Below are 26,688 nucleotides of genomic sequence, written 5' to 3'. Positions count from 1 at the left end.
GTTCGCTTCCGGTCTGTGCGCGAGCAGCAAGCTGCTTGTGTTTACCGCTGAGCGACGGAGCGACGCGAGGCCCGCTGTGGAAACAATAACAGAGCCGAGACAAAACCGATAAAGTGTGACGGTATGTGTTTACGGAGTGAACCGCGGAGCGGCTGCACTGTCCCGTCAGGACGTGAAGCGCGTGTTAGCGCGCTGCTATCTTGCTACGTGCGTGCTAAGCTAACGCCAGTGTCAGGTGACGGGACGCCTCTCAGGTGTTAAATGAGGTGAAACCCGGGTTGACGTGGGTCTAACTGAGCCACAAGCTCCCGGTGCAGGGTTAAAACGTGTGGCAAACGTTCCCCTCTCCACGTGTAAATGTAGAAACTCACAACACTTGATAGTCGTTCTATTGACCACATTGCTCCGGGGAGCTGACGGAGGTCAAAGGTCATCACGCAGAGACCCACAGTATTAAATGTCCATACATTGAATAAACATCAAGCTGAGTCAGGGGTCTTCATCCTGACTGTGGATGTGAATCCAATAAGTCATCAAGGTTTTAAAGTGGTTTGTGGGATCGAGACGAATCGGGACAATCTGTCTTTTGATCACGTTCGAGTTTCCAGAAGTAAAATCTTTCATCTGTATTTATACGTCGTTGAGAGGAGATGGTTGCTCCATCTTAACAAGCCGTCCACTGATTTGAGTCCCTGTTTACTTGACAACATTTCATGTTTTTGTTTCACTTTTATCCAGCAACATTTTGAAAACGATGTCCATTCACACGGAAATGGCAGAAATGTAGTGAGCATGTTGGGCCATGCGTTGTTGCTGTTGGTTGTTTTTGTAATGAACTACGTCACCCGTTTCCACGGAGACGGAGTAGTCTTATTTTCTAAAGGCGATATTTACCCGTTTCCATGGAGGCGGCGTTGTAACGTTTCCGAAGAGCTACGTTTCACCTGTTTCTACGGAGATGGAGTGGTGGCATTTTTGAAAAGCTATGTTCACCCCCCCCCCCCCCCCCCCCCCCCCCATTTCCACAGAGACCGAGTCAGATCGTTTTCGAAAAGCTATTGTTTCAATGGCGTTAGAACTTTTCAAAAATGCTCTAACATGGGAGCCGTTTTAAAAAAGTTTTGTTTTCAGTGACTCCAAGCACCGTTGTTGTGTAAATGGACCCCCCAAGACTAAACAAAAGTTTTGGGTTTTGAAAATGTTTTCATGTAAACCGGGCCTGAAATTCTTTTCACGTTGCCTGGGTTGCTCTTCAAGTTGACTTAAGCTTTCAATGCCTGGCAGTTCTTTAGTATGTGTGTGACAGTACTGAGTCCAGGCTGGCTGTGATTGGATGGTTATTTCTGGGTTTCCCAGTGTAGTACATTGACTCAGAGGTATATGTCATGATATAAATGTTGTAGGAGTTATTCATATGAAACCGTGGGTTGTTTTGGTTATGTGTAACTCGTGTTTGCAGCGTGTTTTAAATCTCATTTCAAATGACTCAGATAGCAACACTTGGAGCACAAGTACTTAAAGGAGTCATATTATTCAGCTTTTCAGCTCTTTCTCTTGGTCTCGTTGGTCCAGAAAACTTCTATTCAAAGTTTCTAGCTTCTTGATTTTCCTTCATTTGAATATTGGATCACAGGAGCTGCATTCAGAATCTGCTGTGTCTGTGTGAGCTGGACTTGCTCCGCCCACACATGCCCATCTTGGGAAGAGGAGGAAGTACTTCCTCTCAAGGTGCCATGTGCCAGAGCAGAGCTGCCTAATTGTGGGAGGAGTCAAAGGGAGGGCCTACCTTGATTGTGATTGGCTAAACCCCCGATGACACTATATAGGGTTTGATTTCTGATTGGCTGCTTGGAGCAACACACTTTTTAAAACCTGAAACAAGCCGGGGACAGAGGACAGACTGTCTTCGCTTCTGGGACGTCATTCCAGGTATGAGGATGATACTTTAGTATCACCTGCGTACTTAATGGTGTGGTCGGTAGGGGACCGGGCGACATCAGTGTGACGAGTTACGGATGCAGGACGCTGTCCACTTTGACCATCGCACTGGTTTGTGTCAAAGCCGCTGACGTAACACAACTTCCTTCTCAGTTCGAGATCTTTCCAGTTGGGAGATCAGACGGTCTTGTTTACGTGGATACAGATCAGATTGATGTGCAAGTTTATGAGCACTGAGAATCTCACCGAGCATTCAATGGATCAGTCCCATAATGTTTTGCACCGGGACGGTGTTGAGCAGTTTTTAACATGATCCACGCAGCTCCAGAGACTCGCTACAGGAAGTCATCATAGCATTGAAGCTGTACAGTTGTGAAAACATGCATGCTGAAGGCTGCAGGAAAGGTCAAAAAAAATTGTATTTGTGGATAATATTTGAGTTGTCCACCTGTCTTTTGTTTACCGCAACTCAGGTCGAACCCCGTTTTGAGGAAATGATGCAAGCGGGAAAAAAAATCCCTGCAGGGCTTTTTTTATTTTTTTGCTGAAGTCGTTTCTTTCTTTGCAAGCTGTCGTGCCAAAGTTCCCGTCGATCTATTTATTAATTTATTTATTGATATTGTTTCCATATCAAACTGTATGTCAATATGTTGTGATTCGGAGTTGATGGGGAATTTAATTCTTGCTGAAACTGAGTTAATTCTTGTTGAAGCTGCCTCCGCAGTAAGTATTTTCCCTGGTAGTGTCAGCTTTGACACACGTAATCCGATGGCATGTTGTGGAATTGAAAAAAAAAAAATTATTAAACTGTTGAATTTAAATTTGACCACACGCTTGTCCACCTGCTGGTGACGGAAATAAAAAGGGTTTTGTCTCGGGTTAACATCCGTTTCTGTTTCGTGTCCGTTGATGTTTTCTCCATCTCTGTTGTGATGAATGTGTTTCTGACAGGAAGTCCTGCCTCGAGCAGACAAGACCGGGACTCGACCCACCCGAGAAGCCGAAGCACAGTCCCATTGAATAACCTCTGTCTTTTGTTGTTGTTTTTTTTTTTTTTTTTTTTCAATTTTTTACAGCGTTCCGTTGCGATTGGAGCGTTGCGCCCCCTCCCCTGCTCAAGGGCCCCTAACCCGCCCCCTCCTCGGAGGGTTGCCAGGGAGCCCGTTATTAATCGGACCACAGGCCACATCTTTGCGTCTAGTCCAGCTAAAAGCCCAGCTAGCATTGACGCAGATAAGCAGCGCTCTGGCAGCCGGTGGCCGCGTCGCAACCTTGTCAGCGAACTCAAACACGTTGTCCACGAATGTCCCCGCAACTGCCCCCTCGCCAACTGCCTCCGCCATCAATCTCCTCAACCTCCTGAAGATCGCCAACACCATGTCCCATCCTGTCTATAACCCCTACGCCTCTGGGAACCAGGGCTCCGCCCAGGGCCAGTACAGGCCTCCCGGACCCCCGGCAGGGAGAGACTCTCGACTGACAGCCCACCTCGGACCTGAATCTGGCTTCAGACCTCCTGGGGCTTCCTCCACGGTGCCTGCCAACACCGGGGCGATCCCGTCACTCTTGTCGCTGCCGGCGAACTACAAGCCCAAGCCGAGTCGGGCCGGAATGGACGAGGAAATGGAGAGGACAATCGACATGCAGCTCAGCAGAGCCAGAGAGGAGGCGATGCGTCGGCCTGTGGGAATGGACCCTCGCTTCACCGGCGCTCCAAGAGACGACTATCGTCCAGCAAGCAGCTCCTTTCCGATGTCCCTCGGCCCTCGGGGACAGAGACATCCTGATGTTGAAAGTAGCGGCGGCTCTATGGATTGGTTGCCGAACTACAGCAGAGCCACTGGGGATAACGCGTCCCAGTTTTATTCCCCACCTGCTTCGTCTAGCTACCCAAACAGTGGTGACGGTCGGTTTAATACTTCCAGTGAAAGACAATGTGACACACAATCTTTTCCAGGTTTGCGTGACTATAATTATCCGGCAGGAGACAAACCTCCGGTACCGGCTGAACCCAGTCGCCCTAAGTACAATTCAGAGTCTGCCGCAAACATCCTTTTGCATTTTGGACTTGAAAAAGAGGACTTGGAGCATCTCATCGCTTATCCCGAAGACCAGATCACTCCTGACAACTTGCCCTTTATCTTGCGCCAAATCCGTATTCAGAAGACCAAGAGACTGTCATCTGCAGTCCCGCCGAAGCCCTACGCCGAAGCCAAGCCCACCTCAACTGTGAGTGGAATGGACAGACTGAGTCAGTCTGGCGAGGCCGCGATGCGCCAGGATCAACTGGCTACTTCTGTTCTCCAACCAAGTAAAGTGATTGACTATGGACATACTGGTAAATATACTGGAGGGGTTGGAGGTGACATTGAAAGGGCCGGTGGCAGTAGGGCAAACAGTGGTGGCAGTGCAAGTCTGATGCCGAGGGACAGTAGCAACCGTGATCGAGAACCTTTCCAGAAAAGCACGACAGGAATGGACTTCAGTGGCATGGTTTTTTCTCGTGATCAAGGGAGCTCCGGTACCAGTCTCGGCGCTTCATACGCTTCGGTGCGGAGTGCCGCGGCAGCTCCAAGCGGCGACGCATCCCAAGGCGTGCCCACTCAACCAAACCAGAACACTCCGTCAATTTTCTCCACATTCTCCCTGCCGAATAAAGACACAGACTCAAGACCTTACCTGTCTGACTTCTCCAAACCCCCTCTGAAACAGCCCGATCTCAAATCAACACCAAAATCCCAACCGCCCCAGAGACTTGCTTGCAGCATACCCGCTGGTTTGCGTGGCATCGTGCTCTTTGATAGCAGCAAAGGCCAGGGTAAAACTGAAAAACCTGGGGTTCCCAAGCAGACGACGAAGCAGCCGGTGCAGCAACAAGCGAAGGACCAGAAGCAGCCGCCACAGAAGCAGCCGCCAACGAAGCAGCCGCCAACGAAGCAGCCGCCATCGCAGATGAAGCAGCCGTTGCAGTCTCCGGTTGTCACTCCTTTAAAACTTGCCCCTCAATTCCCAATGTCCCTGCCGCATCCTCTTCTCCTGCCGGCATTGGTCCACGACAAATCCCAATCCATGATCGTTCCTCCAGTTCAACCACAGCGCCTCCCCGCCGTGGCGAATCCGGTGCCTCTGCAGCAGCCGCCGCCGCCTTCAGCCAGTCAGCGTGCGGCGATAGACGCGGCCAGGAGTCTCCCAACAGCTGCCCTGATGCAAGACTACGCTGCCGCCACCCCGAGAACCTTCCCCCATACTTGTTCTCTCTGTAACAAAGAATGTTCTCGCATAAAGGTGAGTAATAATATACAGTTGTATTCCGGCTCGTTTTCACAGCAACGATTTCAAGCCAAAACGCACGTCGCGTTTTTAGGTGTCCGTTTACACAACAGTGGTGCACTGAAAATGCAACTTTATGAAAACGGCTCCCAATGTGGAACCTTTGGAAGTAGTGTCATTGATGACGAGGTGCTGCTCCCATTGGTAAATGTTTATAGCGTATTGTTCTCTGCTGCATGTGGTTTTTATCGCAAACACAAACAGCAGTGCCAACTAGTGGCCCGGCATGCTAACTACATCGTTTTCAGTGTTTCTGCCGTTGCCATGTAAACGGACACCGTTTTCAGAACGTTGCGTTTTCACTTGAAACGTCGTCGTGTAAACGGGGCCTCAGTCATTGTTTTACAACACAATAACGTGGTTTTTTTTTTTATTATTTAAACAAATTTCTTACTGTGTAAATTCTTTTCCGACATCAGTGTTAATAGCTAAATTCTTATGAACAAGGCTTCAGATAGAATGTGTATTGTTGTCCAAAGACAAAGTTTGATTAGATATTTGTGAGATCAGTTGTCCCAAACAGGATTAACATTATGAAACAATCGAAGTTTTTATTGGTGTTTTTGTTTTAGCAATCGAAAGTGAAAAGTTTGAGTTCTTCGGTCCGATGTCATGCTATTGCTGCCGTTAGTCATTTGTAAGCTGAGGTACTCTCTGTTGGATGATATTTGACCCTCACACCTTGTTGTCAAGATTTATTATTTTTTTTAGTTTGTTCTCTGTTGTGATTATATCTGAATGTGTACTTTGTGTAAAGAATCGCCCGCACAAGCTGGAAGTCCCGACTCACTGAAACCCAAGAGGATGAAAGCGTTGGTGGAGTGGTCCACTTCTTTTTGTCTTTTTTTAAAGTCTTTGATTGAGGCATGATGAACTGTGACAGATTAAATCCTGTAATCACTCTGGAGTGAATCTGGAACTGGAGATGGTGACCCTCAGCTTCTCCCCATACCGTGACCATATAAACTCTTGTCAATGTGCTCCTTTTCCACCGAGCTGATTCCAGTGCTCGTTCGGTGCCAGAGCCTGACTTGGCGCCAGTATCTTGTTTTCCCACCGTCTCGGCCCCGCCTCCAGGCTCTCCAAACTGGTGCACCGAGTACGTCTGGCTGTGGCCGCCGTTATCGGAAACACAGAACTGCCATTTTTAAAACAGCCAGGCCTGGACAGACATTTTTGACTATCTCAAGCGTGCAGAGCCAGAAACAGCACTCGTGTAGATGTTCGGTAAACGGACACGTACACGGCGACTTTCCGGCGTTTTACCGTGACGCGATGGCGACGCAGTCGGCTCTTAGGAGGCGCCAGATTTCGACCAACCAAGCACTGGCAGCAGCGCCAAACTTGCACCTGGTTCTTCTTGGTGGAAGAGGAGTACACGTCTTAAAACAAAGTTCTGATGGCAAAACGTCGTCCAGTCGTATTTGCCGTCGGTTTGCGTTTTCTGTCCGGAAGAAGAAAAGAAGACGGGAAGAGAAAACGGCAGCAACTTTCAGTTCTTGGTTGATCTGTGATTCATTTCTTTTCCCGGTCAATGTAACATTTTGTGTCTCATGTCACCTCGTTTTAACTTAAACTCATAATCAACATAAGGATTTTTTTTTTTTTTTCTTGCTTTCTTGCAATTTCTTTGTCAACTGTGAGTCAAGACTGCGTCGGTCTTCCGTCCCTCCAAGTGGAACGTCCGTCACTCCTACAAATACCAGCAACTTCCCTCCATTGGGACGAGAGATTTCCCGCTTCGGCGCCTCGGAAAATCGCCGTCTTCCTCGCTGCTTCGGTTTCCTGCGCCGCCATCTGGCGTCCTTTTCCCAGGATGACCGAAGACGTTTTACCGAAGAACCCAGACCACCCCCCCGAAGAACCCAGACGACACCCCCCCCCCCCCCCCCCCCCCACCCCCCCACAACAAATAAGACTTTTGTTTGTAACCAGTAGTGTGACTCCTCTCTGTGCTTCTTACGCTTCAACTCAACTTTATTTTTATTAATTTTGATTGCTGCCATCACTGTTTATGAGTCATCATGTTAAGAGGAGCCAGCGGACCAGCGTGAAGCGTTTTGGCTGTGGGAGGGAGATTCCAGGAAAACTTATGTGGTCAAACTGAATAATAGCATTTCAACAACCGAGGCTTCTTGTACACTTGAAAGTTATTTTGTTTTTCTAAATGTGTGTCTTTCTGGCTGCTAGGATTGGATCGCCCACCAGAACACCGGTCTTCACCTTGAAAACTGCAAACACCTTCGGAAACGGTCAATCTTTTATTTATTTTCATACTTTCTCTTGCAAAATGTTAAATATTTTCAGTCACTGCAAACATGGTAGATGAAGATAGTTGTGATAGTAGTGGTCTGCCGTTTTGCTCAAATGTTAATTTATAGGGATGCGGTGATGTCCACTTTTTTTAAAATGACGAGTTCAAACGCTGATACCGAGTTGTGATACAAGTACCCTTGAAGTCGCTTTAAAGCCCAATTCGTTGTTTTTACCTCAAAGCACCTCCACATCGCTTACGTGACCTAATACTCACCTGGTTGTATCACTCCAGTTCTTGATAAATACTTTTGGTGCAAACAGAAGGGCGTGTATAAGGAAGTCTAATGTTTTCACGAGCAGCAGTTACCATGGAAACCAGTAGATCCGAAGCACCTGCTTCGTCACACCAGTGCTTCTTTGTGTTTACACCTGATTTCACTGAGTTGTTAAATATCAACTGAGTCTCACAAACCACTAATATTTTTCCTTGTATGCCCGGAGGAAGTTTTTTAAAAGGATATAGTAGTATTGTGCCCGCCCGTCCTTGAGGCTTTCCACACTTGTTCACGGTTGTTTCTTCTGGAATGCGTATTTTGAATTGGTGTTTGTTTTCCACAGATTTCCTGAGTGGGATGGTGAGGTTGTGAAACTGCTCAGGTAAAAAAATAAAAATAAAAAAGTTTGTCTTGAACCAACCGCCTCTCCAGTTGTGAGCCACCGCCGCCATCACCTCAACCTTTCCACCTTTCTACCATTTACACTTTACTCTTTTCTTGTTGCTTGGTTTGGTTTCCCCAGCACATCGAGTAAGGATGCCAAGCCTTCGCGCTCCACTACGTCTAAAGTGGGTCAACAGAACCTCAGGCGCAAGAGCCGCTCTGCTTCTCCCAGCCGCCGCCGCCCCCACAGCTCGGAGGGTGGAAGGGAGCGACCCAGGCAGAGCAGCCGCTCCCGTTCCCGCTCCTTCAGCCCCCGCCGCCCCCGTGGCTCCCCGGACCGGGGGGCCTGGGCCAGGCGCCGGAGCCGGTCCCGGTCCCACTCGCGCGGCGCAGACGGCCGAAGGGATCGCCGCAACAGCAGACCTCGTTCTCGCTCCTACAGCCCCCGGCGGCCCCGCGGCCCAGAGGCCAGGCGAGACCGACGCAACAGCCGATCGCCACAAACCTTCAGAGACACTCGCAGGTTTGGTGAAAACTCACTTATTCACTAGCCGGCCTTTTCCTTCATCAGCGAATCATGTAAACAAAAAAACACTGTTTGATTCACGATGTGGTCATTCGATGTGTGTAGGGCTGGACTGCATCAGTCGTTTATGTATTTATTTATCTATCCAAGCCTTTATGCTCTGCACAAACCCAAAGAAATATAATCACTTCAAATTCACTGGTAGTCTACTCCGTTTGGGCCGATGTGAAAGCTCCGGGGACTCTGGTCCACCTGGAAAGGATGTAGTGATGAAGAAGTAGAAGACTCTTAGGCCTCGTTTGCACAGCATCGTTCAGTCAGGCCCTGAGCCTGGACTCTAACCGACCCCCAACGTATTGACGGAACGATGACGGAACCCTCTAGAAAAGCTGCGGTTCAGCTCAGAGCCACATAGAAATGTTAATCTGGAGCATAAATATCTTTGTACCTGTAAAAGTTAATTGCAGATTTATTTAGTTTTGCTGAAGAAGTGCCTGCCGGACTCTCACCATGTTGTCATGTCGGCTCCGCAAAGACTCTTGTTGACGCTCCCCTGCAGGTCGCGGTCTCCGTCGTTCTCCCCTCGCCACGACCGGCCCGCGTCTTTCCGCCGCCGCTCCCGTTCGAGGAGTTTCGGGAGAGAATCCCCGCCCAGGAGAAGAGATGAGTGGTGGTCCTCGCCGGAGAGGCCGCATTCTCACCGGAGGAAGTCGAGCAGCGCCGAGCGGCTGGCGAAGAAACTGCTGGCGACTTCAGGTCGGACATATTGCTTGACTTTCTTTGACCACTGGGAAGAGCAACTCCTGGGTTGAATTCCAAACTGTAGAAGGAAAACTTGTTAAACGCCTAACGAATCCACGTTGTACCTTGGTTCCTCCAGCCGTCCAGTCTCTGTCCAGTCAGACCGACATAGAGGCCGTGATTAAGAAGTTGACTCCGGCCATATTGGCCGAACTCACCAAGAGGAAGTCGTCGCCGTCGTCGTCTGCCTCTCCACCGTTGCGCTCCAGCGCAGCCAAGAAGGAGTCGACGGCCAAGTCGTCTAAAGCAAAGCCTGCAGCCCAGAAGGAGGGAAGTTCCTCTGCCAAGCCGAAGGTGTGTCCATGAAATCGGGACGTTTCAAGCAAAAGCGCCTCGGAGGCGTTTCTCCAAACCAGAGTTCTAGACACTCTTGTTGACGTTCTAACCGGTGTTCTTGTTCTCGCGCAGGCAGCCAAGTCTTCACCTTCTCGTTGCGTACATCTCCAGGGGATCCTTCCCACCCTCTCCACCACCGACCTGCAGGACGCTCTCAAGCAGTTTGGAGAAACCGACTCGGTTACTCTGCTCAAGTCCAACTCGCAGGCAAGTACGCAGAACTGCCGGAATTCTCGGGAGTGACATTTGAAGGTTTCTCGCTTTAGCTTAAAGGTTTTCGTTGCGGCGCAGAGGGTACGGGATGGAAACGTCTATTAGCTTTGAGGCTAATGCTAGGTTGCTATCTTTCATGGCCGCATCGCCGATATCTGAGCTCGGGTCTCGGTGTGTGTTGTGTCCGCTACGCTTAAGAAATTTGTTTTAAAAACAATCTTTTCTTTAAAATTTTTACTCTTTACGGAGCCTCTTGCAGGCCGGTGTACCCAACGTCTTCAAGTTCTCTGAAACGCTACTACTGCGCCCCACGGCGTAGTAACAGAACGTAGTTCTGCACATGCTCAGTAGAGACGATCAGAACAAGGTTTCCTCCGTGGGGTCATGACTCCCCAGTCCATATTCTCCTGGGACTTTGTGCTTTTATTTTGACAGTCACCGTGACAACAATCCAACTTGGTGGTCTGTCCACTAGAACGTCATGTTAACATGAGAGCTGAACATCTGTTGGGATCTATGGAGAACAATTCTTAGAATTTGAAATACCAGTCCTGAAATGTGGCCTATGATTTATATGATTTATGTCTCAATCGCTTTAATTTGGATTCTTTACCGGTCAAATGGGTCCTGTTGATTGAGCATCTCAAAGCTGTTAGATTGGAAGGCTTTTTCTTTTTTTAAATATGATTAATCATTTTAGTAGCGACAGCCGGCCGGGTCCAAGTTGAAATTGCAGTTTTTTTTGACCCGTGAAGACCTGGAGAGGCTCAGCAGCTGCTGAGGCTGTGTAAAGAACATCAGACTACTTATTTATTTATTTTTTGCATACTTTCATGTCTTTGTCAGTTTTTGCCTGAAAGTAGATCAGACATTAAAATGATGATACTTTGAAACCAACTTAACGTCAATATTCTTAGTTTTTCTTTTTAACGTTAGAATAGCGATGCATGAAAACAAAGAAAACTTAAAGAAAAATTCCAGCACCTTTGTGGGGAGATTATCTTGCAGCCTCTTCCCCAGATAGGAAAACCACTTTCAAACTTCTGACAAAGAAATTCACACTCTTGTGTGTCGGACAGAATCATTACACAACGACTAACTGTGTGTTTCGGCGCATGTAGGCATCGGTGACTTTCAAGAAAGTGGAAGATGCTGAGAAGCTGCGGAGCGCCCAGCGCTTTGACGTCAAGGGGAAGACGCTCAGCGTCGTGAAAAGAGAGGTAGTGACGTCGTTTCGTTGATTCAAAATGTTCCTGTTCAGTGTTGTGATTACTCTCAGTCACTGAGTCGACGTTTGCTGACAGATTTCCACGGTGGGGAAGCCTCCTCTGGATTCTGCAAAGGGGCAAAAGAAACCGCCTCCAAAGTGAGTCTGGGTGGTTTAATTCTCTTTTCACTCCGACTCCTCCTCCACCTGACTGCATGACGCTTCTCTCCTTCCAGGAAAATCGTCGCGGCCACGCCTCAAACCGCCAAGACCGCCTCAACCTCAAAGACGGTCCCGACAGTTTCGTCGTCGCCCACATCGACAAAGACCGCCACAGGCAAACTCGTCACGAAGGCAAAAGTCTTGGTGTCCAAAGCGAGAAACGTCTCGACGAAGCAAGTCGCCAAAACCACGAAAACCACCAATCCGCCAGCGAAAGGCAAAGCAGCCGAGGGGAAAAAGGTTTCCACGCCGGTAAAACCGCCCGGTGACGGCGTTCCGAAGCAAACGCCTTTACCTAAACCGTCCGCCGCCGGCGCTGAACCGTCTGCCGCCGGCGCTGAACCGTCTGCCGCCATCGCTAAACCGTCTGCCGCCATCGCTAAACCATCCGCCGTCGGCGCTAAACCGTCCGCGGCAGCGGCTAAAAACACAAATGAACCACGGAGCAAGACTGAAGCAGCAAAATGTGACAAACCTGTTGACGAGAAGTTGTCGTCTGCAGACGAGCCTGAAGCACGGGCTTCCTCGGGGACCGTGAAAATAGCAACAACCGAAGAAACGTCGGAAAGGTCAAGAAGCGCCGATGGAGAAGCTGCAGTGGCAAAAGGAGGAGACGCCTCCGGACCCCAAACGGAAGACAGAGTGTCGAAAACACGGACCCCTGAAACGCGGGTGGAAGAAACGGGAACGTCAGAAAAAACAGATGAGATCACAGGAAAGATGGAAGAATCCGCCGCGGCGCCCAAAGACACAGCCGAAGAAACGCTGAACTCGGCGACTTCGGAGACGCAACGGCAGGCGGAGCTTTCCAGAGACGGGAACGTTGAGGTGATGGAGCTCGGAGGAACGGAAGAGCCCACGAAGGTGGAGAGTACCTCTGATAATTCGACGGATAAAAATAGCTTGACGCTAGAACCTTGGACCGCTGCCGACGCGCCTCAAGAACCTCTGGATCCTGAGAAGGGCAAGACTCCAGATCCAGAGTCCACTCCGGCAAAACCAGAGCGCAAAACCGAATCCGCGGGGAGCTCAGCTGAGGCAAAACCCTCGGCTCAACATGTGAAGACGGAACAAAAAGGTACCCGAACAAACTTTCCTAATCAACATGAAGAGACCAGAACCTGTACCGTAATTTCTGGACTATGAGACGCTACTTTTTCTTAAACGACGACGCGGATAATTTAGGGATATCTTCTGGTTAACGAGCTTCATGCGGCCGACACATGATGATGTGTTCAGGTGTATCAAGAAATTCCAACCTTTCTTTTTTTTTTTTTTTTTTTTTAAATTTGGTTAATCCAGCTCAATATTCCGGAAATTACGGTAATTTGTGGGAATGATTTAGGTATATATATATATATATATATATATGTATATATTAGGCCGTTTGGTACCAGGAAGGAATATAACTGGGGCTCTCGTTTACATGACAGCGTTTCAAAAACAAAACTCAAAATATTTGTTGAATTTACACAACAATGGTGCTCAGAGCCATTGAGAATACAACTCCTTGAAAACTGTTCCCAAGGTGGAACATTTTAAAAATGCCTTGACTCCATTGAAACTGCGGAAAACGCAACTTTTTGAAAATGCCTCGACTCCCGTTAGAATAGGGAATATGCTACTTTTTTTTAAAACTACTACCAAGGTGGAATTTTTTGAAAATGGTCAAACTCCATTGAAATCGGGGGAAACGCAATTTTCTGAAAACTGCTCCTAAGGTGGAACTTTTTGAAAATGCCCCGACTCCATTGAAAACGGGGGAAATGCAACTTTTTGAAAACTGATACCAAGGTGGAACTTTATGAGGATGCTCAAATCCATAAAAATGAGGGGTGGATTTTAAACATGCGTGCGCTCCCATCTTAGTGTAGACCACAGGAGTGCAAATGGACGTTAAATCGTTTTTAAAACCTTTCTGTGAACGCGGAACTTTCCTGAAACCGAAACACAAACGTTGTTGTGCAAACAGAGCCTGAAATAAAACAGAAGTTTATTAAATTATTTCTTGTTGAGTTTCTGAGCCTGTCTGATTCACGTATATGATGTTTTTTTTTAATTTTCTTTGTTTACATACGTGAGTTGTTGTAAAACTCAACAGTGAAAATGTTTTCAGCGACTCCGTCGGTTAAGAAAACAGATATTTGTGAGCAGTGAAAGAATCCTGTGTTTCCCCGTGTGAATGTGATCGCCTCCTTTTGACCTGAACGGATCACATTTGTTTTGTCTTGTGTAGATCCTGTGAGCGCAGCCAAGTCACAGCCTTCCAGCAGCGCCGCGCCGGCACCGCCTGTTGGAGAGATCATCACAAAGTACCTGAAAGTAGAAAAAATCAGTACGTAAACTTTTGAAAAAGGAAAAAAATAATCAATCTTGAGATTCAACGTGGAATCAAAGTTCATATTTAACGTCTTGTAATTCAACTTCCACAGTTTGTGTCAACATGAAAGACTCAAAGCAGGTAAGTCCTCCTTCATTCATCTTTATTCCACAACCTGATGCACTTTTTAACATTTCCACATACACAAGATCACAAAGGAGCAGGAGCAGCGTTTCACAGAGCGTTTTCAAAAAGTTCCACCTTGGGAGCTGTTTTTCTTTTTCTTTTTTTTTTAAAGTTGCGTTTCCATGGAGACGGAGTCGGATTTCTGCCCGTTTTGATGGATTAATAATGATGATAATGTTCCATAAATGAATGTAGAGATAATACTCAACACATTTCTCTAATGTTTGAAAAAGTTTGTACGGTAAAATGTACGTGGAATAATTTCTTTTTTGTTTTTTTACCACCTAGACTCTTCCACTAAACACAAAAGTGATATTTGTCACCAACCTGCCCAAGTATTACGACGGCTGCTACACCGAGAAGGAGCTCAGCGACCTGTTTGCTCCGTTTGGGTTCCAGCACCAGGACGACCTCGTCTTCATCGCGCCGCAGACGCGCATGGTGAGTCGCCGCGCCGCCGCGACGATCCGCCGCTAACCCCGACCCTTCGCAGAACGCTCGCCGCTTTGTCTCCTTCAGGCTTTCGTCCGCATGCCGAGCACAGAGGCGGCGCAGAACGTCATGAGGGCGAAAGACAACATTTTCCTGCGTGAATCCAAACTGTGCGTCCAAGTCCTGCGGAAGAAGATCAAGTCGCTGGTGAGCGGTGGCGGCGGTGGCGGCGGTGGCGGCGCGGCGGCTTTGTGACGGGGGCGACGCCACCGGAACCTCTTTTAACGGCTCTGCTTGTTTTTCAGGAGCACTTCTATCAGTGCCTGCTCCAGTGGATGGACATAGTAAGTAAACACACTCGGAACGTCGCTTTCAACATTTCTGCCGTTTCCGTGGAAACGGACGTCTCTTTTCAAAATGTTGCAGTGGAAACGCCCCAAAAATAAATGCAAAGCGACGCGTTTCTGCCAAATTACTCCCGAGACTATGTGACAACGAGCAAATATTATTGAGGGATTTTCACTAAATAGTCGTCTTACAGCTACGGTTTCTAAAAACAATTGTTTCTGGGCAGATTTAAAAATTATTATTATTTATGAGACTGTGATAGTCTGTACTTTTTATTAAGTCGTCAGAAGAACCATGATAAAGAGGGTACTAAGACTGTATTGAGATATATTTAGTTTTTATTGATATACAGAAAATATTTGTGAACTTCATGTTATATATTTGGTCATATTTAATTTAGTGTTTACATTTACATCATGGTACAAGTGAGCTTTTATTTTTGGGCCCCTGAGTTGTATTCAAAATAAAATGAACACAAATAAATAGCAACCACTTTTTTTTTAATTAGTCAAAAGATAAATCATTCCAAGATTCGCCATTAGGGGGCCACTTCAAATTCTGTTGCTATGCTTTTTTTTTGCTGTATGTTGTATTTCGATGTTTCTCAACTGCAAAGAAAGAAACATTAGTGGACCTGCTTCCAGTCAGGAACCGCTGACCGTACGATATGGTCTGAACCGGGAATTAAATTTGGTTTCAAGGCGTCTTAAATTTAACTTGATGTTTCTCTTTCTCTGCCGAGCGCCTCCTGGACGTCGTGTAAAAATACAAACCTCGTTTTTTCCGTCAAAATGAAAAAAATAAAAGTTCCCTTGCTGTCCTCAGGAGCCCGCCACTCAAGGATTTGAAACGGTCTACATCAAGAACATCCCACCGAAGCAGGCCAGAGAGCTGGTGAACGTAATTAGGAAAATAGGATCCGTCAAACATTACATACCTCTCCTCAACAAGGTACACACACACACACACACACACACACACACACACACACACACACACACACACACACACACACACACACACACACACACACACACACCTGTCTGTCATCCGGTGTTTTCACAAGTCTTCTGCTCGCACTTGTTCCAGGTGTTGGTGCAGTTTGAGACTGTTGAAGACGCCGATCGGCTGGGAGTGTGGTACAGCCTCCTGAAACGGGGGAGCGATCACCGAGTGTTCAGGCTGGTCAGACCCAGTCAGTCACACGCGTCAAAACGTCAGTACCACACTTCACAGAGTAGAACTCGTGTCAACGATGGTCTGAAAACATGAGGCTGTGTTGTTTTCCAGCACCAAGACAGCCAGCCAACGCTCTGCCGGACAGCGAGGACTCGATCCCCGGAGCCACCGTCCTGACAACAAGCCGCGTCCCACATGGCACCACCGCCCCCTTGTGGGTGATGCTGCCAACGGCGCCGTTCTTCTTCTCGACGGCGTCTCCCTGGTTCAGGATCCCCGGTGAGGAGGAGAAAAACTCATCGACTCTGGCGATGCACGGAGTCCACACGGTTGTCAATGCTTCCGTGTCGTCATGGAAACATGGTGCTTCCGTGTCGTCATGGAAGCAAGACGCTTCCATGTTGTAATGCTCAGTCATCATGGGAACACCACGCTTTCGTGTTGTCAAGGAAACATGTCCTGCTCAGTCGTCATGGAAACATGGTTCTTCCGTGTCGTCATGGAAACGTGGTGCTTCCGTGTCGTCACACTCAGAAACAAAACAAGGCTTTAATCAAACGATGTGTTTTTGCTTCGTAGCGTTCCATACCATCAGGAAGCCAGCAGACCTCGAGGTAGGCACGCCTTTTTTTAAGGACTTTACATTGAAAGTTCTGCTGAGTCCAGTGGGTCACCAGCCGATCCACCTTCAGTCTCTGAAGGCAGAAGGTTCAGGTGTTCCCCAGCTCCTGTCATCACCTCGGGGTGAATGTTTGTCTCTGTCCATCAGAACGTCCAGCGCCGGGACGCCGCCGTCTACACAGTCATGCTCACCTATCTGCCCTTGCAGTACTACGCACACGAGGAAATCGCCCGCCTGGCGTGGCGTCACCTCCCCGAGCAGAACCTGCGTTCCCTGTACTACAATGTGACGGTGCTGCCTCTGCAGAGGAGGGTGAGGAGTCGCACCGACGCTCCCGTTTCTGTGGCCGAAGTGAAGCCGTGTGACGCCGTTCCGTTTGCCTCCAGGGTTTTGTCCATTTCCCCAGCTGGACCGCCTGCTGCCATTTTGTCCGATCGCACATTGCCGACTTGGATCTGGCCAAAAACCCGGTGGAAGTCCACGTGGTGTTGGAGGACATGAATCCTGGAGACAGTGAGGTATGGGAACCGTGAAGGGGCTTTAGCGGGACGGCAACACCAGGAAACCACAATACCTGGAGAAAAGACTTCTTTTAACATCATCTATTATCTTAAGAAATAGTCTGCTTGTAATTCATTTGTCGCAAAACTACAAAGTTTATGCGATTGTATTAAAAGTATAAGCAACAGGATAAAAGATATGGGAGCATCAGGTTAAAAAGAAAAATTAATTTGTGGTAAATAAAACGGTGAAGGAGCGTTCATTAAAGCAGTGGACGGCTGAAGGCTTCCTGACACCAGACCACCAGTGTAAACCCAGAGTTCCTCCTCGGAGAACGTACTGGTAGAACACTGAGTCCTTCAGGGAAAACGCTCTTCTTCCCCCCATCACGGCACAGGATAGAGGAGTCCAGTGAGGACTGTACCAACACACATTTCCAAGCTTTCCAGTGCACTTTTCAACAAATTTGTTGATTCTGAATGATATGTTGGTGTTTACGTCCTCCGTCAATCTAACAATGGGATGTCTTTGCAGGAGTCGATGTACAGGCGTCTGATGGAGTGGAGCTACGCTGTGAGTCACTCGTCAGCCCGCGATGTGGAAGCAGCCGGTTTATTTGGCGTGTCTGCTCCTTGACGCCGGCTGTTGTTGTTTTCTCCAGCGGGTTCCAGAGCTGGACACTCTGGAGGAGCGGCTGCTGGTGGTGGAGGTCTCTCAGGTGTATCTGGAGCTCATCAGGGCGATCCTGATGGAGGTGACGGCCGTCGCGTCGGTCGTCAGCTTCCTGCCGCTGGCTAACAGGGTACGACCGCGCAAACACCCGCTGGCTTCACTTTAACTCAGTCAGCGCTCCTGCGTCGTCGTGGAAACAATACGCTCCCGTGTCGTCATGGAAACATGATGCTTCCGTGTCAGCACCTTGAATCTTGGGAAGGAATGATTCTGTGACGTTTTATTGCTTGTTTCCTCCGTCCTTCACGACCCCCCCCCCCTCCCCCAGGTAATCTTGGAGATGTCCAGTCCCGGTGACGTCACAGACGTGGTGGAGAAAGCACACTCGCTGGGCAAGTTGTCCTCATCAAAGAGGTGGTGAGTGTTTCTTTAGATTCATTCTAGTCGACACACGACCAAGTTGGATTGTTATTACGGTGACCGTCAAAGTAAAAGCACCAAGTCCAGGAGAGCATGGACTGGAAGTCATGACACCATGGACAAAACATTGTTCCGATTGTCTCCACTGAGCATGTGCAGGACTACTAGTTACTACGCCGGGGCGCTGTAGTAGCGTTTTTAAAAAGTTGCATTCTCCCCCATTTCCATGCAATCGGAGCTTACACAAAGTGTTGTGATTTCTCTGTTTCCATGGAGATGGAGTTGGAGCTTTTTTTATAAAGTTGCATTTTTAGCCGTTTTCAAAAAGTCTCATGAGCGTATTTAAAAAGTTGTGTTCTCCCCCGTTTCCACGGAACCTTAGCATTTACAAAAAGTTGCGCTGTGTAAATTCCCACGGAGCGGGAGCATTTTTAATGAATTGTGGTTTCCCCGTTTCCATGGAGATGGAGCTTTTTCAAAAAGTTGTTTTCAGTGGCTCCGAGCGCCGTTGTCGTGGGAACAGATTTCAAAAACTCAAAAGTTTTGCTTTTTCACCTGAAATCGTTGCGGTGTAAACCTTCCCTCAATCCAACGGTGACGAGAACGATCACTGAGAGAATTCTTTCTGTTTTCATGATTTATTTGTTGTTTTTTCTACCACCGACTGATCTAATGGTGTTTTTTGGGGTTTTTCTCCACACAGGGATAAAATTGTGCGTTTTGAGAGGTGAGTGCTGCTGTTTGTCATCGTTTCCCGTGAAGTTATGAGATTACAGTGTCTACATGAGTGACGTTAATATTAAATCCCACTATATATATATATATATATATATATATATATAAAAGAGTGAGTATTTTCAGCTGAAATGACTCCTATTGAAATCATTTTGTTTAATCTTTAATTCCAGTGTGAAGAGTCTGAAAAAACGCCTCCAAGACTCCATGGAGAACCTGATAATCCTGGAGGACCAACCAGCAGCGGGTCCACCTGAAGCCCCTGACCAGGAGGAGGAGTCCAGCTCTGCCGATGTTTCTGGACCCGCCGCCGCTCCTCCTGCTCTTCCTGGACCCGCGGCTCCTCCTGGACCTGCCGCTCCTTCAGCTCCTCCTGGACCTGCCGCTCCTTCAGCTCCTCCTGGACCCGCCGCTCCTTCAGCTCCTCCTGGACCTGGACCCGCTGTTTCTTCAGCTCCTCCTGGACCTGGACCCGCCGTTTCTTCAGCTCCTCCTGTACCCGCCGTTTCTTCAGCTCCTCCTGGACCCGCTGTTCCTTCAGCTTCTCCTGGACCCGCCACCGCTCCTTCAGCTCCTCCTGGACCTGGACCCGGACCTGCCGCTCCTTCAGCTCCTCTTGGACCCGGACCTGCCACTAATTCAGCTCCTCCTGGACCCGCCACTCCTTCAGCTCCTCCTGGACCCGCCGCCACTCCTCCTGGACCCTCCACCGCTCCTTCAGCTCCTCCTGGACCTGCCGCCACTCCTCCTGCACCCACCGCCACTCCTCCTGGACCCGCAACTCCTTCAGCTCCTCCTGGACCCACCGCCACTCCTCCTGGACCCTCCACCGCTCCTTCAGCTCCTCCTGGACCTGCCGCCACTCCTCCTGTACCCGCCGCCGCTCCTTCAGCTCCTCCTGGACCCGACGCTGCAGAACCGCTGCAGCGCCACGGGGGAGGCGACGCCAACTCCACCGCCGAGGAGGCAAGAACCAAAGACGAGCTGAAAGCGACCTCCGCTGGCGGTCAACGTCCGGTCCAGTCTGAGGACGGCGCAGCGGCATTTCTAAACATCGACGAAGATGTCTGCCGAGCGATCGCCGCTGCAGTTCAGGAGCACCGGCTGAGCCGACAGGCGCAGAGAACACAGGTGAAGCTCCACTGTGGCTCTGCTGCTCCGCTGAGTCTTTCAGGCTCGTTTACTGTTTCAACTGAAAACAGGAAACTTTCCTTTAGTGGCGTTTTAGGGGTTTGTTTTCACAGCAACGGCAAGTTTTGGAAAATGGCTCACAAGGTGGAACTTTTTAAAAATGCTCCATCTCCCGGGAGTTGCATTCTCCCCGTCTCTGAGGAGAATGCAACTTTTTGAAAACGCAAGTTTTTCAAAATGCGAGATCTCCATAGAAATGGAGAAGAACACAATTTTTGGAAAATTCTCCGTGTCCATGGAAACCGGAGAAAGCACAACTTTTTGAAAACACTCCATCTCTGTATTAACGAGTGAGAACGCAAGTTTTTAAAAACAGTCCAGCTAAACAGGGAGAATGAAACTTTTTGAAAAGGCCGTTGTTTTGAAAATGGGTAAAAACTCGACTTTTTAAAAACACTTCTTGTAGAAACGGCTTTTTCAAAATGGGTAAAAATGCAAACTTTTGAAAATCTCCGCGTACTCCCATTGTTAATGTTTAGAGTGTGCTGTTCTCTGCATGTGTGTGTGGTTTCATTACAAAAACAATGCTAACTACATTGTTTAGAAAATGTCTGTTTACACAGAAACGGCAGAAACACTGAAAACACAAAAACTGCGTTTTCACTTGAAATGTCAGGTAAACTGGGCCAGAGTCACAAGTTTGTGCACAAAAATAACTATTTGTGGTTAAGCTGCTAATTTTTTCCATATACTTGAATATTCTGTTATTGTGTTTGCCATCATAGTAATCCTACCCAGACAACTAGAAGGCTCTTCGGGGACCAAATAGACAGCGAACCTCACACGGGGCACCACTGGGCTTGTACCGGTTGACGGCAGACACTTGATTCTGCGCCCACGTCGACCCGGGACTATAATCTGGCTACACAGAAACGGGAGCATCAGAGCAGAATTACTATTGCAACAACACATCGTCAGTAGGGTAAAACTAACTTGTCTCAGGGCGGTTTATCCAATTTTTAGGACTGTTATTTAGCCGAACGTGTGAACCTCTGTACGAGACGTTGGGTTTCTCGGTTTCCTGTAAGCTGACTGACACGGTGATAAATGTTTGTTTTCAGTGCTCTGGCAAAAGAGGAACGAGCAGCGGAAGAAATAAAAGCAGAAGGCAAAAAAAGGTGAGAGCCCCCCCCCCCCCCCCCCCCCCCCCCAGTTGGAGCTCACTTAGTGATCGTACATGTAGACACTCGGACATGATGCCAATGGTCATTGTTTCCTCTCCATACAGCGTCGGGAGGATGCTCGAGGTCGCGGTTTTCCTCAGACCTTTGATTTCGATGATCTGAAATTCAACTTCGAGGACTTTGTCACTGTTGATGAAATCGGTTCCGACCCAGAAGACACAGCCAAAGAGCCCGACGAGGGCTGCTCTCCGTCAAGACGGTCGCCCAGACCGAGAGAAGACCAGCAGAGCTCGGCCTCCACCTCCTCTTCCTCTCAGTCAAAGGCTTGTAAAACCTCCCCCAAGCGTGCCTCGTCTTCAGGCTCTACCTTTGTGTTGCCAAGAAAGCGAAAAGACTCACCAGAGTGCACCAGGTCCCCCACCAAGCCCTCATCCTCCTCTCCTGCTCACAAAGCTCAGCCCGTCGAGGCAAAGTCTCCACTCAGAGCGTTACAGTCTTCATCCTCAAGTTGTCCAGGCCGTTCAGCCAAGATATCCTCAGCAGCAGCAGCTGAGACGACACACAGTGCAGTGGCACAGTCTGACCACAAGGTGTCAGAAGAGGGCAGCTCAGCACAAATTGTTGAGTCAGACTCTAAATCAGAAACACCAGAGATGCCTCAGCCTGCAGAGGGTCAGCGATTAGAGCCGACGGGAGAAAGTCAGCATGTAGAGCCTGATCTTAAAGAGGACACACTGAAAGATTCAAAGAAAGACGAACAACCACACGAGAAAACAGATGAAGAAGAGGGGGATGAACCGGAAAATTACCAGATCCTCGATTCAATTGGCGACGAGCCGGAAGAACAGATGGATGAAGATGGGAACTCTAATGGCAGCTCTGAAATCCAAACAATAGAACCTGAGCTTGACCAGAGTGAGGCTGACGGAGGCTTTCGGGTCTTGGACAGTGTTGGAGATGAAGACCCAGTCGGCGCCGAGGAGAGCCGTGAGGTAGAGGTGGATGCTTCTGTGAAAGTACAGGACAAAGGGACTGAAGACCAGGCAGCTGCAGTTCAGCAAAACCCTCAACTGGGCGAAGATGAAGGTTCGACAGTGAAGACCGAGGAAGACGAACTTCAAGTCGTCAGCAGGACTGATGAATCTGCTGATGACAATCAAGTGTTGGATACAAGTGGTGATGAGAAAACCAGAGGAAAACAATGGGAAGGAACCAATTCAGAACCATCCGAAAGTGATGATCTACTATCAAACCACAGAGACACAACTGACGGATCGCTTTCAATTGATGATCAGACAAGAACAGAAGACACTGGACAGAAAGGTGAAACTTCCAAAGATCAGACAGGAGAAGCAGACATCAAGCCAACAAAAGAAGAAGAAGAAGAGGCCTACCAGGTCATCGATTCTGTGGACGAACAGCAGACTTCTTCAAACACAGAGCCAGAAACCAAGAAAAGACGAACCAGGAGACAAGATTCAACAGTGAAGAAAGAGGATGGGCCACCGAGGAGAAGTGGTCGGAGGTCCAGGACCTCTGAAACTGAACAAAAAGAGAAATCGCCAATTAAATCACCCTTGGTGGCTAAAAACTGTGAGCCACAAAGAGGCAGAACTCCAGGAAGAGACCCAACGATCAAAGAGCGCACAGAGGAGACGATCTGTGAAGCTGTAGATTCGGTAAAGGAAGAAACAGATCCAGATGCTTCTGAAACTGAAAAGTCTGTCAGAAGAAGAAGCACCAGAGGAAACAAAGACAAAACCCCGGATCGCACAGGAGCATCTGAGAAAGCAGAGGCCGAGGACAAAGACTCTGCTGGAGACGAAACGACCGTCGCCACGAGATCTACCAGAGGACGAAGAGGAAAAACACCGAAGGCTGATTCCTCAGACGAGACGCCAGCGAGGAGGAAGACGCCGGTCAGAAGCCGAGAGAAAACGCCCTCCACAGAGAGCACACCATCGAAGAAGAGCGAGGCGGCTTCCAGAGACGTCGGCAAGGAGGAGGCCTCCTACGAAGTCTTAGACTCGGTGGAGGAGGACGTCGTTCAGGACGAGCGGCCCACATCGGGACGGAAAGCAAAGAGGGGGAGACCCAAGAAGCAGGTTAGAGCGACTCAAAAAAGAATTGCAACTTTAAAAAAGGACGACACCGAAAATGAATTGAAGCGTAAAGAAGAGGAAGAAGTAGAAGAAGAAGAAATCTATCAGGTTGTTGACTCTTTGGAAGAGGAGACGCCCACGGATGAGTCAGGAAATGCTAGGAAATCGACCCTTTCTGAAAACAATGGTGAAACGACAAACATGACGTTTCCCAAAGACGCAGAGGGGGAGGAGGAGGAGGAGGAGGAAGAGCCAACGTATGAGATCGTTGACTCTGTTGACGACGATCAAATCCAAGAAGATCCGACGATCACGGAGGTGTCCTGCAGAGTGACGGAGGAAAACAGTGAGTCAAAGGACAAGATTCCTGCTGAGACAGAAGATCCACAAACACGTGAAACACCGACCGAGGATGAGACTCGGAACGCCGACGTGGTGGAGGTCGGGGACGGCTCGGAGTCCGAACGCTCGTCCCAAAGTGGAAAGAACCAGAAACCCTCTGAGGGAAAGGAGACGGCGACGAGCGCCCTGGTGAACCTGGACGAGGTGAGCGAGGAGGAGGAGGAGTACCCCGACGACACCGCCGAGGAGGAAGAGCTGAAGAAGAAACAAGCTGCCGCCAAGCAGAAGCAGGAGGAGAGGAGGAGCCGGGAGGAGGAGGAGAGGAGGAGCCGGGAGAAGGAGGAGAGGAGGAGCCGGGAGGAGGAGGAGAGGAGGAGCCGGGAGAGGGAGCGGAGGAGCAGCAGCAGAGGAAGAGGAGGGACGAGGGAGCGGGAGAAGGTGGAGGTGGACCCCCAGGATCTGGTGACTCTGGATGAGGTGGGAGCAGACGAGGGTCCAGAGGGTCCAGACTCGGAGGGAGAGCTGCAGACACTCGTCACTCTGGATGAGATTGTGGAAGAAGACGAAGAAGAGGGTAAGGCGGGGCAAAGCCTGCCGGAGCCCTGCCCAATGAGCCCAGAGAGCCAATCAGTGAAGCCCCAAACCTCAGAGGTCAGACTGAGATCCAAACTCTGTGTGTCTCTCTCTGTCTGTCTCTGTCTCTCTCTCTGTCTGTCTCTCTGTCTCTGTCTGTCTCTCTGTCTCTGTCTGTCTCTCTCTCTGTCTGTAATCATAGAATCAGTCGTATAAAGTCGCAGTGGTACTCTTTCACACAGTCAATCGTACGCTGTCAGTCGTACTCAGTTATACTCAATCGCCTAGTCGTGCACAGTGACGGTCGTGCACGCACTCGGTCGCAGACACAGTTTATGGATTCTCCTCATACTGATGCTGAAAGGTTGGTTATATTTTGCTTTTAGACTGTTGATGGTGATGAAGAAGAGAACAAAGATGAAGCTGAGACAACCACCACTTCAAAACGCAAACACACAGACGACCCAGGTGTGTTTTTTCAGTCCGAGTGTGACACACAATACTCAGGTGATGTCATGATGGCAATTTGAGAAACGCATACATTTTTTCAGCGTTTCGAATCTGGAAGATCTAAAACTGCAACTACGTCTCCCATGATGCATTTCTGTCAAACTCCATTCTGACTTCCTGTTTCAGAGGAGAACGCCAGCTTTGTCACGGTGGACGAGGTGGGAGAAGAGGAAGCGCCGCCCACCAGGAAGAGAGGCCGACCCAGGAAGAAAAGCAGACAGACACCCGGTAACACATTCTGTGTGACCAGGGAGACAGAAATGGACGGAACTTTAGAAGTCTGAGATGTTTTATATGGTGGTCATTCATCATAAGGCATAGAAACAAACTGTGTGTGTGTGTGTGTGTTGTCCTGCAGTCAGACGGTCCAGCAGGGGGCAGCACGAGAGCCTCACAGGCAGTACAGAAGACTCGCCTGTGCCGACCGCTGTGGTCCAATCAGATGTCAGCTCTGCCCAGTCCATCGTGGACCGATCAGACGCTGGCTGCACCCAGCCCGCCATGGTCCAATCAGAGACCGACCCTGCCAAGTCGGTCATGGACCAATCAGAGACCGGCCCTGCCAAGTCGGTCATGGACCAATCAGAGGCCGGCTCTGCCCCCTCTGAGGCTCCTGATAGGCCGGCTGTCACGGCAGAGGAGGAGAAAGAGGAGGCATGGAGCAGTGCTGAAGGTCCAGGTATCTCCACTTCTTCATTCTCCTCTTTTCTTCCTTCTGTTTGTTCTGTTCTGTTCTTCCTTCATCTTCATCTTCCTCTTCTCTTCCTCCTCCTCTTCCTCAGTGGGCAGCAAACGGCTTCAGCAGCTCGTTGGACCTGCAGCAAAGCGCTCGCGCTCTCAGTCTCCGTCTGTAGACACACACTTCACCCTGCCGCCGTTCAGCGCCGGCAGCCCCCAGGGTGAGACACACGCACACACAAACACAAACAGTCGCACGCACAATCGTACGCACAATCTGACACAATCATACGTGCAGGAACGGGCACGGTCGCGGGCACGGTGTAATTTCTCTCCTTCCTCCTGCAGGTCAGGAGTTCGTGGTCTCTAAATCTGGATTCTTCTGTAACCTCTGCTCCATCTTCTACCTGAAAGAGAACACCGCCAAGAACGTTCACTGCAGCACCAAGAAACACTACGACAACCTGCAGGTACACACAGTACAACACACACTACAACACACACACACACACACACACACACCCTCATGTCTTCTCTTCTCTTCCCGTCTCAGAAATATTACCAGGAGCTTCACCAGAACCCTTCGGCGGGCTCCGTTTCGGACTGACGTGGCGTTTCCGTGACGCCGAAGCTCTCGGACACGTCGGACGCAGCGAGCCACCACTTTAAACTATGACTGTAGAGTCGTGAACGGGAAGAGTCAACGCAGCGGGAAAGCATCAGAGGATTATTTTTTTAAAAAGCTTCGTAGTCATTCTTTGCGGCGTCGCTGGAGGAGAAGTCCGACTTTCTCTCCGCTTCACTTCGATCACTGTGGTGCAGCAGGCTGGAATGACTGGGGCCAGAATGTCCACGTTTCTTGATCGTTTATAAGCCTCCTCTCCTCTCCTCTCCTCTCCTCTCCTCTCCTCTCCTCTCCTCTCCTCTCCTCTCCTCAGCGAAGTTGGCTTTTATTTTCATGTTTTGACATTGTCCTCCCGTCTTTGTTGACGTATTTCTTCGTGTTAATAAAGCTGGAGCTCCAGTCTGTCGCTCTGTGGTCATTCAGTGTGAGAGCGGCTGCAGGAGGACGTTGAGGCAGGCAGACGAGAAGCACAAACTCTTCACACTGATATTTTAAGGCTAAAAGCTGCGTGGGTTTGCTTTGTGCGGAGGAACACCTGAGCGGTGGCCATTGGACCAGGACACCGAGAACACGGCCCATAGCACACGGTGTGTATGATCCACTTTCTTTCTTCTATTCTGTCACGAGGACTTCCTCTCCT

At 49.1% G+C, this 26,688-nt stretch overlaps 1 protein-coding gene across 1 annotated transcript; it reads left to right on the top strand.

Annotated features, from left to right (window-relative positions):
- LOC308124013 (uncharacterized protein) lies at nt 1-26,450 on the top strand. The gene is made up of 35 exons (XM_080486782.1): nt 1-121; nt 3,015-5,223; nt 7,459-7,520; nt 8,143-8,181; nt 8,323-8,706; nt 9,269-9,465; nt 9,590-9,804; nt 9,919-10,053; nt 11,181-11,279; nt 11,364-11,425; nt 11,503-12,566; nt 13,725-13,823; nt 13,921-13,949; nt 14,283-14,435; nt 14,514-14,633; nt 14,732-14,770; nt 15,600-15,725; nt 15,864-15,990; nt 16,065-16,232; nt 16,533-16,567; nt 16,723-16,887; nt 16,962-17,093; nt 17,611-17,649; nt 17,738-17,878; nt 18,077-18,165; nt 18,872-18,895; nt 19,077-20,034; nt 21,156-21,212; nt 21,323-24,313; nt 24,622-24,703; nt 24,872-24,973; nt 25,104-25,424; nt 25,528-25,644; nt 25,772-25,893; nt 25,977-26,450. Exons 2-35 carry the CDS (start codon nt 3,316-3,318, stop codon nt 26,028-26,030), a joined length of 10,455 nt encoding a protein of 3,484 aa, XP_080342908.1. The 5' UTR covers nt 1-121; nt 3,015-3,315; the 3' UTR covers nt 26,031-26,450.
- The last annotated feature ends 238 nt before the right edge of the window (nt 26,451-26,688 follow it).

Source organism: Lipophrys pholis (genome assembly GCF_963383615.2).
Source record: "Lipophrys pholis genome assembly, chromosome: 18".
Lineage (NCBI taxonomy): Eukaryota > Metazoa > Chordata > Actinopteri > Blenniiformes > Blenniidae > Lipophrys > Lipophrys pholis.
The sequence above is the reverse complement of the archived record's forward strand: the minus strand, read 5'-3'. Positions and strand labels throughout refer to the sequence as shown.